Source organism: Rhinoraja longicauda, chromosome 1, assembly GCF_053455715.1.
Source record: "Rhinoraja longicauda isolate Sanriku21f chromosome 1, sRhiLon1.1, whole genome shotgun sequence".
Classification (NCBI taxonomy): domain Eukaryota; kingdom Metazoa; phylum Chordata; class Chondrichthyes; order Rajiformes; family Arhynchobatidae; genus Rhinoraja; species Rhinoraja longicauda.
The window spans coordinates 118,508,269-118,528,172 of record NC_135953.1 but is presented as its reverse complement, the minus strand read 5'-3'; the positions used below and the strand labels follow the sequence as shown (position 1 = coordinate 118,528,172).

Here is a 19,904-nt window from a genome sequence, read left to right as displayed (position 1 = left end):
GAATGCTTATAATATATTATCCAATTTGCACAGTCAATTAAATGCTGAAGCAAATCAGGCATGGGTTGAACCTAAGGAAATGTGGTAAGATCAGTCTCTCTTCTGCCTGCGTCGCTGGAAATTCAACATCCTGAGCCTGCCTTAAGGATTTAATAGATATCAGTAAATGTGCCAAACTCTCTGATTTTTTTTTTCAATCCTCTTATCACCTAGCAACAAAAACGCTGCATTTCCACCAATGCCTGCAGCAATATGATTCTGAAGAATGTATTATCATATTGATATTGCCGTTTCTACTTGAAGTCATTCCACAATATGTTTCAGCTCAGCTCAGAGTAACTTAGAGAATTTATCCCATTGAACCATGGAAGAAATCAAACATCACCACTGATAGGTAAATAACTTGCACATGCGGTTGTTGAAAAGACACTGAGGTAAGTTTGATGTTGCCAAGTGCCTTGGGATATTTTGCTACATGCAATAGAGAGTGGGTGATAGTGAATCTGCTGTCTGCTTTGCATCTCTTCTCTTTTATTTTGTTTTTTATTGAATTGAAAGATGTGAAACAGGTGCAGTGACATTGCAGATAGTGTTGCCACCTCACAGTTTCAATGATCTCGGTTTCACTTTGACTGCTCGTGCTGATTGAATGTAGTTTGCATGTTGTCCCTATGGTCATTTGGATCCCCCTCTTACTCCACCTCCCTCCCCCAAGTGCTCAGGTTTCCTCTCATAGTTCACAAAGACTTGTTGTTTCGTACATTTCCGAGTCACCGTAAATGACCACTGCTGTAGGTGAATAATTACAGGGAAATAAGTGGGGAAATGGGATTGTCATTCTATGCCAGCTCTATGTTTTGACCTGGCATAGAACAAATTGGTCAAGTTGCCATCTTCTCCGCTATAAGATAAAAGATGAGGCGTTCGTTCTTTTTTTTTACACAATGGTTCAAATTTAAATGTATGGCATTTTTTAAGCCTGAAAGAGCTCAAGGTAATTTTTTGTTTGAGTTGGGGCAGATGGGGTAATTTGGTTAGCATGGGCGAGTTGGGCCAAAGGGCCAGTTTCCAAGATGCATGACTCTCTGACTATTTAAAGCTGGGATATTTACAGGAATTGCACAAGACCAAAAGCATTAACAATTCCCGGTGAGGCAATGGCTTTGCAGGGCTGGATGCTGCAGCCATACCTCTCAAGTTATATATGCTGTAGGAATGATATTTAGGCTTCATTGCATTGGCAGATGAAGCCCTGTGCCGAAGCCATCAGATTCCTATACCATTACTGTGAAATTCAATGTACTGCAACGCCAGATTGTCACGTAGATGACTATGTATGTTTATTCTGCAGAATGGTTGATGCAACCCTTCGAAGGTTTGTGCAATCACCTTTTCCTTACACCGACATTTGTTAGCAGGTTATTTATTTTTGGTTATTTATAGTAATGGGGCAAAAATCTACACCCTTATGTCTATTGGCAAACATCTTAACATTTCACAAAATTTTATATTTTAAATAGTTCACATATTAGATTTAAATATAAATAAAGTTGGATACATTTAAATAAAATAAATGTAAATCAATAAATACATTTAATTAATACATTTAAATTAATACACTTAATGAATTAATTAAGTTAAATAATAAATAAGTTAATTCAATTTAAATAAAACAATTTTATCAACATCTGATAAAGAGGTTATTAGTTTTAGAATTACAGTGGCATTTACTGTAATAGGATTTGAAAACAGTAAATCTACCTGCAATAAAGAGTAAATCTACCTGCAATAAAGAGTAAATCTACCTGCAATAAAGAGTAAATCTACCTGCAATAAAGAGTAAATCTACCTATAGTAAACAGTCGCAAAAACAGACCTCTATATCGGGTTAGACATAAAAAGCTGGAGTAACTCAGTGGGAGAGGCGGCATCTCTGGAGAGAAGGAGTGGGTGACGTTTTGGGTCGAGACCCTTCTTCACAGTTACTCCAGCTTTTTGTGTCTATCTTCGGTTTAAACCAGCATCTGGTTTAAATCAGCCATGATCGCATGGTGTTGGCTCGAAGGGCTGAATGGCCTACTCCTGCACCTATTGTCTATTGTCTATCTGTAGTTCCTTCCTGCTCTATATAGGGATTTTGGTTAAAGCAGACCAAAGCTCCCATTGCACCGCCCCCACTTCTGCCAGGATACCCAATGAGCTGGCATCATGTGTGGCGTGTTTCTGGTTGTGGAAGCAGACAGAGCGAGCAGCGTGAAGGTGGAATGAGTACTGGGTCCATTCCCGGTTCACCGCGTGTGGGTTTGGGGGCTCTGCGGCTCCCCGGCCTGTGAAATCCCACTTATTTAACACGTTATCTCACTCCCGGCGTTGGGTTAAACTTTACCCCCCATCACTCGGTTATAGTGAACAATCGGCAATAAGGAACACCTCTCCTCCCCTTGATAGACACAAAATGCTGGAGTAACTCAGCGGGACAGGCAGCCTGTCTGGAGAGAAGGAATGGGTGACGTTTCGGGTCAGGGTCAGGAGTGGTTTGGGTTGGGAGGGACAAGTTGACCAGGCAGTTGCAGAGGGAACAGTCTCTGCGGAAAGCAAATAGGGGTGGAGATGGGAAGATGTGGCCAGTAGTGGGATCCCATTGGAGGTGGTGAAAATGTTGGAGGGTTATATGCCGTATGTATCGGCTGATGGGGTGGAAGGTGAGGACAAGGGGGGGACTGTCCTTGTTACGAATGGAGGGACGGGGAGCAAGAGTGGAGCTGCGGGATATAGAGGAGGCCCTAGTGAGAGCCTCATCCATAGTGCAAGAGGGGAAGCCCCGTTTCCTAAAGAATGAGGACATCTCCGATGACCTGGTATAGAAAACGTCATCCTGGGCACAGATACGGCGAAGACAGAGGAATTGGAAGTAGGGGATAGAGTCTTTACAGGAAGCAGGGTGGGAAGAAGTGTAGTCTAGATAGCTATGGGAGTCAATGGGTTTGTAATAGATGTCAGTCAATAGTCTGTCTCCTGTGATGGAGACGGTGAGATCTCAAAACGGTAGGGAGATGTCGGAGATGGTCAAAGAGAATTTGAGTGCAGGATGGAAATTAGTCGTGAAGTTGATGAAGTCAGTGAGTTCCTCCCCAGGTACTTTCCCCTGCAACCACAGGAGATGCAACACCTGTCCCTTTACCTCCCCCCTTGACTTCATCCAAAGACCCTGACAGTCTTTTCAGGTGAGGTAGAGGTTCACATGCATCTCCTCCAACCTCATCTACTGTATCCGCTGTTCCAGGTGTCAACTCCTGTATATCGGCAAGACCAAGCGCAGGCTCGTGATTTTTTCACTGAACACCTCCGCTCAGTCCACCTTAACCTATGTGATCTCCTGGTTGCTCAGCACTTTAACTCCCCCTCCCATTCCCAATCTGACCTTTCTGTCCTAGGCCTCCTCCATTGTCCGAGTGAGGCCCAGCGCAAATTGGAGGAACAGCTACTCATATTTCGCTTGGGTAATTTACTCCCCAGCGGTATGAACATTGACTTCTTTAACTTCAAATAGCCCTTGCTTTCCCTCTCTCTCCATCCCCTCCCCCTTCCCAGTTCTCCCACCTGTCTTACTGTCTCCGACTACATTCTATCTCTGTACCGCCCACTCCCCTGACATCAGTCTGAAGAAGGCTCTCGACCCGAAACGTCACCCATTCCTTCTCTCCAGAGATGCTGCCTGTCCTAATGTTATGTTCAGTTGTAGTCTCACTAAATGTACACAATGCAGGAGAGGGATGTTCATCAGATGGATTGTTTGCATGGGGGATTGGGCATGGAGAAGATCTTAAATGGACAGGGACTGTACTGTTTTGATTGCAGCAGAACAACAGGTGATCTCATTGAAACATGCGCTAAATTCTCACGGTGCTTTACAGGGGAAAAAGCAGCGAGTATATTTTCTCTGGCTATAAAGTCTATAATCAAAGGAGCATAGTCTTAAAATCAGGGGCCAATCTTTTAGAACTGAAATGATAATAAATTGATTTGACCAGAGGGCAGTGAATCTTTGGAATTTTCTACCCACAAGAGCTGTGGATGGTTGGTCACTAAGTACGTGGATAGGTTTTTCGGTATTAAGGAAATCAGGGATATGGAGTTTGTACGGGAAGGTGGCACCAAGCTAAGCGATGACTCGAGATCATCATGAAGGGCAGTGCAGATATAAATGTCCAAGTGACCGAAAGAAGCCCTGCTGTTTGTTTTACACATATGATTTGGAGAGTGGAGAAAAAATCTAATTCATCAATCGGATAAAGTAAAACGAAGAGTGATGTCACAAATCAGTTTTGCAATAACTAAAACGCGAAATGTTTAATAGCTTTAATAGACTGTGAGCAGTTATTCTATAAAGGTGGAAAGTTAAGAAAAAAATGAGAATAAAACCCTGGGAAGCAGACAAGGGTTGTATCGTTCAGGCTAAAGCTTTTGAAAGATTAATGAGGAATGAAGCATCTTCAAAATGGATCAAGATGAACTAGATAATACGAAATAGCAGGCAGAAAGCCAGGTTGTCAAATTCTGAAGTTTGCGTTCAGAATTCTGAACTATAGTGGGGACAAATGAAAATAATACATGATTACAGATAAGATAGCACTGAATTTGGAGTAGTACAAAAGAACAAAGATGCACAAAAAAATGGGAATAGCTTAGATATGCATTATGATAGGTAGGAATTATTAATGTGGGACAAAGGGCACATTTCTGTGTGGTGCCTTTCTTTGGTTCAATGTGTAGGAATGAGGATTAGCATTGAAGTGTGCGCATGTGCGGGACTCTCGGGCGGGTGAGGCCTGCGGAATCAGCGATAATTTCCAGACGCTTTGAAGATGTGTATTACAGAAATGAGTTGCTTAAAGCTTAAATAAAGTTTAAGTAAATTGGAATTTTCATTTGCCTCACAACAAGCATGATGTTAACTGTAAAGTTTCACTTGTAAATTACATTTAATCTCGAAATATCAAAGCAAACCTAGTGATCAGAAAATAAAGGATATGCAATAAAACAAATAGATATTAAATTGCCAGTTTGTGTGGAAGAACATTTAGTGCCACCTGATACTAATGTGCGAGAAGATACAGCATGGGGACAGTATTTTTTATTGCAGTTTTTTCCACAAATTGAAAGACTGTCTGGAGCTTTCCACAAAAAAAATGCTGCACCGGCACAGATTGCAGTTAGTCTCATGATGCAATCCTTAAGATGGCATATCCTTAAAGCGGCAATGATTGTTAACAACCAAAATTAAACGTGATACATGTTTCCAATTATTCCCTTTCTCTCACCAAAGCCACTCTTTTGTTTCAAATCCATGTGGCTCTGTGTTACAGAAGGAAAATAAACACTGAAATCAGCAGCTATGCATTGAGAGTACTGACCCTAAATCATCCAAGAACATAACCATCACTTCTGGTTACAAAATAAGCAGCTGTAAATAATGTGATGGATCTCAGATTGCACATGTGGTACGACTGCTGCAAAAACACACTTGACAAGAGGAAATAAGTCCTATTGTCAATCCAGTCTGTGATGCAGATATACAACACCCATGTGCAATAACTCCTCAGTCTTGTCAGGCTGATAGACAAAGAACTGTGTGGCACCACAGCTCACTGTGGTGAGACTTTTGTTATACCATATCATGTCTGCTTATTATAAATTTGGCCATTTTGGACCCACTTGAGGATGATAACATAATTGTCAGATGTGATTGTAAAACCAAGCCAAGTAACCTGCAAAGGGTTTTCAAGTTGCAACCATCAATGCTGGAACAAATGTTTAAAAAGGTAGTTTTGCAACACATGGAAGTAAGGTCAAGGAGAAGTCAGCTCAACTTTCCAAGGCAGTTTCATCCCATTTTAATTGTTTAACTTGTGAGACCACCAAAGGAGCAGTAAAAAGATAACTGATATCCCTTTGGAGATACCAGATCTTTTGGTTGACAATGTTTATGTAATAGCTGAAATCTGATTTGTCTTTGTGGGGTTTTTTTACAGGAAATTTTAATCCTTATTTTTTTCTCTTCTTTGCACCAGTTGTATAGTTGAAGGAGGCAGGTAACATATAAACCCACAAAGAGTTTAACACTGAGAATTTAACAAAGAGTTAATGTAACACTGCCCCTGCATTTGTCATAATTCTTCAAGATCTTTAGAAAGCTGTGTGGTATTGCCGTGGGTGCTGATTATTCCTGAGCCGGGCAAGATAGCTGCATAATAACTTTCAGAATTTAATAGAATTCTGGTGGATAACATTTTAAATATAGTCACAAAGTGCTGGAATAATTCGATTAGTATGGGTGTCAGAGGTTATGGAGAGAAGGCAGGAGAATGGGGTTAGGAGGGAGAGATAGATCAACCATGAATGAATGACGGAGTAGACTTGATGGGCCAAATGGCCTAATTCTGCTCCTATGAGTTATGACCTTATGTACTTCAGCGGGTTAGGCAGTATCTCTAGAGCACATTGATGGATGACTTTTCAGGTCGGGACCCTTCATCAGACTGATCGTAGGGAAGAACTCTGGAAGAGATAAGTGGCAGGACAAAGTCTGGCAGGTAATTAGTTGATTAGGTGATGGGGGGGTTTGATAGGTAGATGGGTGGACAAAGGCCGCTGACTTACTTCAGCAGCTTTTTGTGTAAAACATGCATCTGCAGTTTGTTGTGGCAATAGTTCAAATATGTTCTGTTTGGAGAGTTTGCTGCTTGCATGATGAGACAGAAACTTCAATTCCAGTTTGGCTAATTACAGGGCTTTACATTCCATTGTTAATTTTCTAGAATTTGCCGATGAACAGTATGTATGCCATCGGTTATTTAATGTGATTCCATCAGTTGCCTGTCAAATAGCAATCATCTTTGTTTCTGAAATAAGTATTAGTTATGAGGAATATATGAGCACGGTGTTCCAGTAATTTAAAGTAATGTACACACTAGTTAAATATATAATCTGTTGCCTGTGACTATTATGATCAGCTTATGTGTTATTTTGTTTAGTGTAAAAACAAGGAACTGCAGACGCCAGTTCACAAATAAAGGACACAAAGGGCTAAAGTAACTCAGCAGCTCAGGCAGCATCCCTGGAGACATGGATAGGTGATGTTTTGGGTCGAAACCTTTCTTCAGACTGATTGTAGGGAGGCAGGTTGATGAAAGCTGGAAGAGTGGCAAAGTGTGGCATGTAATAGGTTACATAGGCGTCATTTTATTTGCTGTGTAGGAAGGAACTGCAGATGCTGGTTTAAACCGAAGACAGATACAAAAAGCTGGAGTAACTCAGCGGGACAGGCAGCATCTCTGGAGAGAAGGAATGAGTGACGTTTCGGGCCGAGACCCTTCTTCAGACATTTTATGTGCTGCATAGTTTAGGAACATTTATGATACTTCTAAAGATCCTGTTTGTATTTCTGCAGTTTTGTAAGGGACACAGTAAAACTGAATAACAGTGCAGTAAACTTCATTGGCACTTGCTACATTTTAAAATCCACTTAGTCATCAAGGAACAGATCCCAGTCATGTTAAAACAAAGGCAAACGACTTGGGGTGGCAATGCAGAACATTCCAAAAAATAATCCATTGATTTGAACTATAATCTGCTGAGTGAGTGCTACAAGTCTACATAAAAAAACATTGGAGTTTATGACAGTGGAAGTTTATAAATGGATTTGGATGTGAATGTTATTTGCAACTACAAATCATTTGTTCCACTTAAAATCATTGGCTCTTATAGTATTGGTGGTCTTATAACTAAAGCAGAGACTTTATTGAAAAGAGATGTTTGTATTCAAATCAAGTTTCTCTTCAATAAAACAGATGACAAATTATTCAGATGTAACTGGAATAACTGTAAAACTGGTTTTACATCAATTACAGCTTATTAATAGAGAACTATCCAACATATCTTGAAAGATTCAGCTTAAAATTGATACAAAATTAATAAGAGGTCATGATTGTTTAGTTAAAATATATATATTATATATATGTATTATATATAGGATAGGAAAGAGACAAAGATGGGTTTCCAGAGATTTGATCTTCAAGAGGCAGTAGATGGTTCTCACTGTAGCCGTTGTAGTAAAGATTAGGTGCTCTATATTTTTTCTAGTGTGGCGCAGAGGTAGGCCTATTGCCTTACAGCTCTAAAGACTGGGTTCGATCCTGACTACAGGTGCTTGGGTGTACAGAGTTTGTATGTTCTTCCCGTGACCTGCATGAGTTTTCTCCGAGATCTTTGGTTTCCTCCCACACTCTAAAGACGTACAGGTTTGTAGGTTAATTGTCTTGGTTATAAGTGTAAAACTGTCACTTGTCTGTGATGGGTAGTGTTAATGTATGGGGATCACTGGTCGGTGCGGACTCAGTGGGTCGAAGGGCCTGTGTTCGCACTGTATCTGTAAACTAAACCAAATAAATTAAGCAGTCCATTTTGGATTTGAATTCACTGTGGCATACTGCAATGAATTAATTAAATCCTGGCAAATAAACGTTGTTTCAGACCCAAAAAATGAATATTTTACACAGCACTAAAATTAAATTCTCAACAGGTTCTCCAACATTTTAGTTCAACTAATCACTTGAATGAAACTGGTTTAGCAGAATAATTAGTTTTCAGCAACAAATATTTTAGTTTTGCATATAAAATTGCACATATTCCTTTAACCCTGAAGTATTCCTCCTGCAGCAGTTATCCAGTTGAATGATACATCAATCATCTGGGTCCATTCTTTTCTATTCAGTCGGATCCCGACAATCATGGCAACGGTTTATTTTCCTTGCTACTGTCAATGATCTATCCATAGACCACCACCTGTTTCTCATTCAAGTACTGCCATTTAGCCACACCACACAAAAACAAAGTGTCATTTTCCCCAGGCTGTTCCTTTCCGTCAACATCACCTCTTAATTCCTCCAGTACTTATTTCTATGTCATCAGACCAGTTATCTGCCATCCAGTACTAAATGAGCAGAAATGTTCTCTCTATTCTATCTTTCTCCCTACCAACAGTCTGAAATACAATTATGCAGTTCACAATTCCAGCTTGAAATCACAATCATACCTCAAATTCATGTAATCTTTAAGACCATTTCCACCTCCAGACATTGCCTGATTCCATCATTGGCTTTGCTGCTCTACAGCCTTTGCACTAACATGCATAATTTTAAATCTTTTCATTCGGCCTTGTTCTTGTTAACTTATATGGGCTCTGATTTTAAAATTCTCATTCTTGTTCAGCTCCATGATCTCACCCTTGTCAGTCTCTTCCAGCCCCTTTCCACTGTCAAAGATAAATTGCAAAGCTTCAAGAAGACAGCAAGGGATAGGGATAGGTGGAGTGCTTAAAAATGCTGAAAGTCCTTTTCATGTGTTATAATCATTCTGTGCTTTAAGGAAGGTTGAAACTGAGCATGTGTAAATGACATTCACAGAAATGGCAATTGTAGAACAATAATAATATAAGGTCGAAAGAGTAACAGGACATTTGCTTATCTGTAATGATGTGGAATTGGGCAGTGTTTACTGCTGTGTTTTTCAGAGGTGCATGATGTATATTTGTTATAAGACCATTTTGAAGAAGAAAAAATTCTAAAGTGCCTTCTGAAATAAATAAAACATCAAAGGAAAGTATATATATAAGTAGACGAATTTTTGTTCATTGAGCAATCTCCTAGATGTGAGCACTTTACTTGGTGCTCTTAAATAAAGTCTTGATTGTCATCCCCGATCTTTGTGTTGTGTTTTAAAGTTCCCAATGTCAGTACTGTAGTTCTTTTTAGTTGTCAAATAAAACTACATTTACTGGAATGTGGAACAAAAACAGAAACGTCAGAAGTCCTGCTGAGTTGGCAGGGTGGCACATTGGCGCAGCTGGTAGAGCTGCTGCCTCACAGCACGAGAGCTCCGGGTTTGATCCTGACCTCTGGAGTTTGCACGTTCTTCCTGTGACCACTTGAGTTTCTTCCGGTTGCTCCGGTTTTCTCCTACATTCCATAGACGTATGGGTTTGTAGGTTAATTTGCTGCTGTTAATTGCCGCTGGTGTGTAGGGAGTGAGTTTTAGAGTGGAGGCTTGCAAAAGATCAACATTGAATGATTGAAATCAAAAATGTAGTGTTCCAAAGGAAATGATTAAGTACCGGGATGCATGAAGCCATGAGTATTAGAAAATAGCAAAATTATTGTAAAATTGAGTTACCAAAGGTCAGGAAGATAGATAAAGTCACTGTCAGGGTAGTCAGTGAAAAGAGCTTTGTTATAGATGAGACACAAGTGTTAGATTTCAGATGAAGGTTGAGTTCATGGAGGTCAGTGTTTGCAGGCCACCAAGAACACTGGAAAAAGTCAAAGAAGCGACAGAGCCAAGAATGGGAGATTTAGAGATCAGAAAGCAAAAGAAAAAACGACACATACTGGAAATACTTAAGTTAATGTTAATTGTTATCACGTACCAAAGTACAGTGAAAAGATTTGTTTTGCATGCTATGCAAAAGATCATATATACCATTCCTAGGTACAATCAGTTCAAACTCAAGTACAATAGGCAGAGCAAAGGGGAAGATATAGAGTGCAGAATATACGTAGTTCTCAGCATTGTAACGCATCAGTTCCATAGACAAAGCCCAGTGTCGTCAATGGGTAGAGGTGAATCGAATAGTACTCAAGCTTATGGATGGACCATTCAGAAGTCCAATAGCAAAATCGTGAAAATACTTAGCAAGTCAGACAACATTTGTGGTGAAATAAAATCATGACAAGAATGAAATATTGCCACCCAAAAACATTGATCCTTTTTCTCCCTCTACAGATGTTCCCACATCTGCGGTTTCTAGCATTTTTTGTTTCCATGTGAGTTTCACTGGCATGAGGGAAAGATCCTTAAAGATATGTTGAATCAAGTTGCCTCAAGTAATGGTCTCAGCGTAGTTTTTTTCAGATTTAGATTTAGATTTAGAGATACAGCGCAGAAACAGGCCCTTCGGCCCACAGGGTCCGCGCTGCCCAGCGATCCCCGCACAATCCTACACCCACTAGGGACAATAAAAAAAAAAAACCATTTGCCCAGCCAATTAACCTACAAATCTGTACGTCTTTGGAGTGTGGGAGGAAACCGAAGATCTCGGAGAAAACCCACGCAGGTCACGGGGAGAACGTACAAACTCCATACAGTACAGCACCCGTAGTCAGGATCGAACCTGAGTCTCCGGCGCTGCATTCGCTGTAAGGCAGCAACTCTACTGCTGCGCCACCCTGCACATTGACAATACACAGTGAGGCTACTGCCTTATAGCTCCAATGACCTGGTTCAATCCTGACCTCCAATGCTGAGTATGCGGAGTTTGCATGTTTCCTTGTGACTACGGGTTTCTGATTTCTCATGCTTGTCATTTGGTTAATTAGCTACTGTAATTTGCGCCTGGTGACAGTGGGCGTGAGGAGAATCAGGGGGATGTTAATGGACTGTGAGAAAGAATAGGGCACAGGAAAAATGAATGAGAATTAGGATTGATGGGATTACTCTGAAAGCCAGCATGAACTGGATGGGCAGAATGGCCTCCTATGTCTTAAGGAATCGTGGGATATGGAAATTGAACATTTTAAATCACACCAGTTTGACAATCTTAAAATGTAATGCACCCATTGTTGACATGTGTGTTAATGATGCAGGCTGTATGTTGTGGGAATTTTGTTCCAATTTCTACCACTGAATAAATCATATGTCCTGTGCATGTGGGTAATATTATTGTATGCACAAACTGCGATGGGTAAATAACAAGAATATGCGGATGTACCGCAACAGGAAGTCAGGTCCAATTTCCTAATTTCAGGACTTCACCTGGAAATCAGAGCAAATGCTAAAATATGTTGCCCGAATCACATATAATGCATTAATTACTCTGCAAACAATGCAGAATTTATTTTTTTCAAATTTATGGACACAAGCCATTTTTTTCTTTCAATTCTACCTAATAATTGAATGAATTAACTGATAGCAACTGAAACAGTGCAAAAGATCCCATAACATGGAATTTTCCAATTTGCTTTATTTTACTGATTAAATGCCGCCGATTCCATTCGGATGACACGTTACACAGCCATCTTTAAGCATTTGATGTGCTAATTTTGTTCTTTCCCTCCTGCTTTCCAGGGTTGAACTCTCAGTTAGAATACATCATCGCCTCTGGAGATTCATTGCAGTATTTTAATATTGACAGTAATGGTGTCCTGAGTGTCAGGCGAGAGTTAGATCGGGAAAGCCAGTCATTCTACAACCTGCTCATCATGGCTCGTGATTCATCTCTGCTGCCTGCAAGTAGGCTTACGAGCACAGCACAAATCTCTGTTATTCTTCTTGATGTCAACGACAACCCACCACGATTTATTTCCTCCAAAATGGCATACATGCAAGAAAACTCTCCTATGAACACTATTGTCTATAAAGCACAAGCCACTGATCCTGACAGTGGACCAAACAGTTATGTTGAGTACACCTTGCTGAGCCACTCGGCAAACAAGTTTAGCATTGGAACAATAGATGGTACAGTAAGACTGACTGGTGGCCTTGACAGGGAAGAAATCTCCAATTATACGTTGACAGTGATTGCTACGGACAAGGGCGAGCCTCCACTCTCTTCATCAATGGACATTACTGTTATTGTGCTCGACGTGAATGATAACCCTCCCGTCTTTCAGCAACGTCTCTATCAAGTTGAAATTAGTGAAAACACACTTAGCGGCATTGACCTCCTCCAGGTCGCGGCCACTGACTTAGACGAAGGCACTAATGGTCAGGTCCGGTACCACATTGCTGGTGGAAATCTGAACAGTGACTTTCGGCTTGATTCAGTTACCGGTGTATTATCAGTAGCCAAGCAACTCGATCGTGAAACACGCCCCTCGTATTCTCTGACTGTGCAGGCAACTGATCGCGGAAGCAGCCCACAAACTGCCACAGCTGTGGTGAAGATCAATCTCACCGACATGAACGACTTTATACCCGTCTTTGAACTATCACCCTACACTATGCATGTGCAGGAAAATGCACAGAATCTGCCGTTGTCCGTCTTGCAGGTTGGTGACATAAATCTACTAAATCAGCAATAATTCTTCAATTTACTTGTAAAATTAATGTTGTGATGAAATCTGAAGTTTGTGTTGTGTAGGCACTGGTCCAATCCTTTCGGTATTTATGATGAAAGCAAAAAATACAGTAGGTCATAGTAGTTTATGAGCCGTAAAATAGAAACTGCCAGCAAAACTTAATGGCTCAAGCAGCATCGGGGAGGCACGGGGATCGTCACTTTTTGGGTTAAGACCCTGAATCAAGACAGATAACCTACATATAGCTGTGAGTGGAAGTGAGACAGAGCTGGTGGCTGCTTGGTAGAACCACATGGGATAGGTGAGGATTAACAGGCAGATGAAGCCAGACAGGGGAGGGGAGGAATGGAAAATGTGAACAAAAGGTGAGAGACTGCAGATGCAAGAATTTTGATCAAAGGATAAAAGACTAGAAGTAGCATCGTTGGTGGGAATGGACCTGACATTTTGGGCCGAACCCCTTCTTCAGACTGACTTCAGATGGAAGGAAGAGAGACCCCAGATGGATTGCAAGGAGAGGGAACAGGATATAAGTGGAGCAGGTTACCTGAATTTGAAAATTGGAACGTTCATTGGATTGTAGGCGACACAAAGGGAAGGTAGCATGTTGTTCTTGCAGTCTGCGTCAGGCCTCCCTCCGTGTGACAGTAGTGAAGGCCAAAGACAAAATGGGAACAGGAGCTGAAATGGTATGCAACCGGAAGCTCAAGATGGCTATTGCAGACAGAGTGACGGTGTTATGCAAAACACTCACTTAGTCTACATATGGTCACGGCAATGTAATGGAGGCCACATTGTGAGCATCAAAAGCAATAGACTTGGTTGGAGGAGATGCCTTACTTGGGAAGACATATTTAGATCCTTGGAGGGTGGTGAGCGAGTTAATGGTATAAGAGTTGCATGTTTTTACTGTGAATTTTAAACAAGCATAAAGTGCCACGCACATTAAAAATTTACAACAGTGGTGGTAAGATTTACTTACTCAACATCAACCCCATTCAGGGAATAAATTGGCTTCAAACTACAAAAATAAAAAATGATTTCTCAATATCTATGAAAAAAACTAAACTGAGAAAAGCAGGTTTTGCCATTCGCCTGCTCAAAGCTGCTCTGCCAAAATAAGATAATGGCTAATCTAATCTTGGTTTCAACTCAATTTTCCTGTCTGTGTATTATAACCTTTAACTCCCTTAGTGCTCAAGTATTTCAAACTTGAATATACTCAATAATTCCTTCCACAGATATGCAAGTAACTACCAGAGACCAAAAACTTAAACCCCAAAATAAATACCCTGAAATGATTCTCCCTGCTCTCCCTGATCAAAGATGTTCAATTAGTTTACCAAACCTGCAAATGATGCATACATCTACTGGCAATAAATACTGAATGCAGACTTGTCCACAGTAGATCAATGGAAAGTAATGGCTAGGAATGATTTGTGTCTTTAAAGGCACTCTTTAAAGCTATTTACGATATACATTAATGACTTAGACGAAGGGATTAAAAGTACCATTAGCAAATTTGCAGATGATACTAAGTTGGGGGGTAGTGTGAATTGTGAGGAAGATGCAATAAGGCTGCAGGGTGACTTGGACAGGTTGTGTGAGTGGGCGGATACATGGCAGATGCAGTTTAATGTAGATAAGTGTGAGGTTATTCACTTTGGAAGTAAGAATAGAAAGGCAGATTATTATCTGAATGGTGTCAAGTTAGGAGGAGGGGGAGTTCAACGAGATCTGGGTGTCCTAGTGCATCAGTCAATGAAAGGAAGCATGCAGGTTCAGCAGGCAGTGAAGAAAGCCAATGGAATGTTGGCCTTCGTAACAAGAGGAGTTGAGTATAGGAGCAAAGAGGTCCTTCTACAGTTGTACCGGGCCCTGGTGAGACCGCACCTGGAGTACTGTGTGCAGTTTTGGTCTCCAAATTTGAGGAAGGATGTTCTTGCTATGGAGGGCGTGCAGCGTAGGTTCACTAGGTTAATTCCCGGAATGGCGGGACTGTCGTATGTTGAAAGGCTGGAGCGATTGGGCTTGTATACACTGGAATTTAGAAGGATGAGGGGGGATCTTATTGAAACATATAAGATAATTAGGGGATTGGACACATTAGAGGCAGATAACATGTTCCCAATGTTGGGGGAGTCCAGAACAAGGGGCCACAGTTTGAGAATAAGGGGTAGGCCATTTAGAACGGAGATGAGGAAGAACTTTTTCAGTCAGAGGGTGGTGAAGGTGTGGAATTCTCTGCCTCAGAAGGCAGTGGAGGCCAGTTCGTTGGATGCTTTCAAGAGAGAGCTGGATAGAGCTCTTAAGGATAGCGGAGTGAGGGGGTATGGGGAGAAGGCAGGAACGGGGTACTGATTGAGAGTGATCAGCCATGATCGCATTGAATGGCGGTGCTGGCTCGAAGGGCTGAATGGCCTACTCCTGCACCTATTGTCTATTGTCTATTGTCTATTGTCTAAAGGGTTGATGGCCAGTCCATCTTCGGCCTTTTCAATCTTGATCCTGGCACAGAAAAACATAGTAGTGCCCGAGGCTTGCTTGTGGCAAAGTATCGACAGCACCAAAGCTTTGGCTGATAGGTGGCAAATAATTGTTTATACCATAAAATTGCCAAGTTATGATTATGTCAGACAGAAAAACTAACCACTACCATAATCATATCTCTAATCATCAACATTCTAGAGGGAGCATTATTGATCAGAAACTTCATTGAACCGGCCACACAAATAATGAGTTTGCATGCAGATTTTTGACTAACCTTTCCGGGACAAGAGACTCATCCACTGACTCCACAAATCCCCTGACAGATCCATTCTGCCATCCATGTGACATATCAGGAACATAATGGAATACTGCTTGGATAAATTCAGTATCTGCAGCACACACAAAGATTGACATTATCCACAACAAAGCTGACCTCTATCTCACACGTCACGTTACACCTTCATAATTGGCACGCTACTGCTACTGTGCATATCATCTACAAAATATCGTCCTGTACTCACCAGGCCTTCTTTGACAAAACCTCTCAAACTTGCAACCTTGTGTTCTCTATTACCTGGAAGGACAAGTTCAGCAATTGCATTGGGAATTGTCACCACCTGCAAGTCCCCCTCTACATCACACAAAATTAAACTTGGAATTGTGTTGCCATTCCTTGTGTCGAGTTCGACTTCGCGTTCGCAGTCAGTTGGGTGACAATAATCAGAGACGGCACAGACTTTACCTGTTAGTTTATTAGAGATCTCGTGGACAGGTTTCTAAAAGCACACACAGAGTTGCGGACTCCGGGGCCAGTGGAAACGTGTCACACCAGCCCCTAGAATTAAGCCCCTTTTATCCCCCAAAACCGCAGAATTCACAGTTATTTACAAGTATCACAACCAATCAATATTGGAATTAAGTCAGTTTTCCCTTATACGGCCGAGTGTTGGAACAAAGTCAGTTTTCCCATATAAGGTCCTAACATGCTATTGTTCAAGGTTTAGTCGGCGTCTGTTTATTGTTTATGTTCTTTATACATTGTGTTTTTCTCCTCTGAAGACGAGCTGGAACATTCTGCGGTTTGGGCTACTGATTACTACTAGCTTTAGCAAGCTCAGCATTTTTGTGATTACGTAGCCTCAAGCAGGTGTGGGAAAGAAAGAGAGAGCCTCAAGCATGTGCTTTAACCTAGCACACAATGCTGCAAAGCCCATGCGGAGTCTAGTGGCTGAAGCAAAGAAAAAGGACAGATCTCCACACTTGAGCATCATTGAGTTAAAACTGGGACTCCCCACCTAACGCCACTGTGCAACACCGCAACTTTCCCAAAGGCACTTCAGGATTACGTTCCGTTTTTCTCAGTCCAATACTGTATGTATGAATTTAAAAAAGCAAATCTATGTAAAATATTTAGCAAATCTTTGTTAAATAATTAGCAAAACTTTGACTTCCCAATAGTTCCCAATTTAGTAGGATCAAGTTGGCATCAATAATTTAAGTAGAGGCTACTGTTATTAGTTTTGATGGTAACTCTTTTTGAAATAATATAATAATAAGGTTTCTATTCTTGGAAAGTTAACTTTTGTAAATTGTAGATAAGTACAGAGCATAAGTACATCAGCACATCTTGCCAGAGTGCATAATAGTGTCAGTGTAATGAGGCCAATTTTTATCCAGTTTTCATCCAAAGTCAAAATTACTTCCATTGTATGGTTTTTACCAAATTTTGCACAAAGTATTCTCAGTGTTGTAGATAAGAACGGTTGATGATCCCTTCTTTTCTTAAAATAAAATAAGAATACACTTAATTTCCACATCTAACCTCTCGTGGTCCTGGAAATATCTTTGCTACATTTATTTGCATATTTTCCGTGGCCTCTGACAATATCATTTTTTAAAAGTTCTTCAGAAAAATGTTTTATGTTTTATCAAGTGATATTATTTCCTGAACTTATTATATCCTGTGGATTTATTCTGTAGGTCGTAGCTCGTGATGATGACCAAGGCCTAAATGGTCAGTTGACTTATACAATCGTTGATGGAAATGAAGGAGCATTTACTCTGACATCCAGTGGGCAGTTGAGCCTAGTTGTGAGCCTCGATCGAGAAACAACAGCAGAGTTTATCCTGACTGTCATTGCTACCGATGCAGGTAAAAGAAGCAGACAGGTCTGCATTTGGAAGTCGCTTGCTCTGCTTTATGAATGTAAAATTATTTTGAATATATGAAAACTGAAGGTAAATTCCAAACCCTGCCAAGGCTGCAATTTGCAGAATGAGGTACAGAGGTCAGTAAGTCCAGTTTTCGTAACTCTGGAAGTTTCTATGTGTCAGGGTCTGAAGATGGAGAACCGTGAATCAGATATACCTGACTCCTGTCCTTGATTCTCCAATGACTGACTGACTAACTTTCTGGCAAAACTTCTGACGGAAAGTAGACCTATGTGAAATTTATCCTGTACTTTGTGAGAACTTCAAAATTATCTTCCTTCAAAACTTTTTTTATGCCAAAAGTAATCAAAGTTAAATACATTCAATTAATATGTCAAATCCAAGTCATTTAACTTAATCATTTCAGTGAAACGACGATGAGATTGTTATATTGTGGCAGAACAATTAAGCAATTCACAGGAAGCTTGATTTTGCCTTGCTGACTTCATTAGGGTTTCTGACAGCAGGAAATGTAGCCCCCATTAACATATTGGGAGTAACTCTACATGTCACTGCTGCAGTGTAAAGTCTTGCCTGCCGCTATCAAACTGGGAATTATCACATCATATCATATCATATATATACAGCCGGAAACAGGCCTTTTCGGCCAACCAAGTCCGTGCCGCCCGGCGATCCCCGTACATTAACACTATCCTACACCCACTAGGGACAATTTTTACATTTTACCCAGCCAATTAACCTACATACCTGTACGTCTTTGGAATTACAATGTTCTGACTGGTCATTTCAAGAAATGGAAAAATGTGGCATATTACATTAAGTTACAATTTTGCCTGCTGCTGGGTAGGATTCCCTGATGCTGGAGGGAACCCTCTCTGGGTTAGGAACAATGGGAAACTAAACTGATTGGTATAAATCAGTGCTTTGGTGTCAAGTAATCTGGGACTGCTCAATAAAATTCATGGATGCATGGCTACATTTATATATCTACCTGTGTTATATTCCAAAGCACACTGAACACACTGAATTTGATCACCACAAGATGGAAAATGTAAGTGTGCACTAAAGCTGAAGAAGCTAAATAACCTGTTGTCTGGTAACAGTCCAATGCAGATGAATACACAAAGCCAGTAATTTGACTTTTCTTCAATGGATTGCTCCCACCTGGGATGATTTATCTGCAACTCTGTCACTTTTAATATTTTGATGTTACACCAGACATGTTAGGAATTACACTTCAAACAAAGAAGACAGCTCATACTTTTTACCTTTAATTAAGTTGGGAGCTATAATATAACAATAATGAAAATATTGACTACTCAAAGCAAGCATCAAAATTAATTGCATTTTAACAAAGCCAGATGACAACTGAGAAAAACCTCAGTGAGGATCAGCTTTGGGATCATTATTCAAAATTATCTGTGCTTTTCCAACCATGCTATATTTATGTTTTAAATTTTGTGGCCCACAATGTTATTTTCAGAAACAAATCTTATCTAATTTATTCCAGGTATATCCTGGAATGCATTTGAAATATCGTTCTCAAGCCTTTAACCACAATACCGTTGTGTGCCTCTTGTTTCCTGTATTTAATCTTCAACGTTTATTTGATTGTCTCTCTTTTTTCCATCCATGGTGTTTAACCACAAGGTATATCATCCCCAGGCAGGACCAATGTTAGCAAATCAACTTATCACAAAAGGAAACATTCTGCCAACAAGTTAAAAAATATATAGATCCTTGAGTTTGTTAGTAGAGAAATAAAGTACAAAAACAAGGACGTTCTGCCAAAACTTTATAGAACATAGTGGATTGCAGCAGAAGTATTTTGTGCATTTCTGGGTATCATACTGTTTTTTCAGACATCAAAGTGCAGAAGGAATTTGCAAGAATAGTGCAAGAGATGAGTGACTTTGGTTATAGAGTTGTTCTCCTTCAAGCAGACAAAGTTGAGAGAAGAGTTGATAGAGATGTTCAAAAGTATGAAAGTTGTTGATAAAGGTGGGAGAGGTATAAGTGTTGGTAATCAAATGGTCCAGTTATGATCGGTGGATGTGGCAGAGGGAAGAGAAGACAAATGTTGCATCAATTCATTGTTCAGAAATTCAA

The 19,904-nt window shown here is 40.5% G+C and overlaps 1 protein-coding gene across 1 annotated transcript in view; it reads left to right on the top strand.

The window, feature by feature from the left end:
• fat4 (FAT atypical cadherin 4) overlaps window positions 1-19,904 on the top strand; it is a 326,374-nt gene that overhangs the window by 187,549 nt on the left and 118,921 nt on the right. The window contains exons 6-7 of the mRNA XM_078398435.1: window positions 12,181-13,103; window positions 17,604-17,775. Of these exons, the coding sequence (XP_078254561.1) occupies window positions 12,181-13,103; window positions 17,604-17,775 (1,095 nt within the window). The remainder of the gene's footprint in view (window positions 1-12,180; window positions 13,104-17,603; window positions 17,776-19,904) is intronic.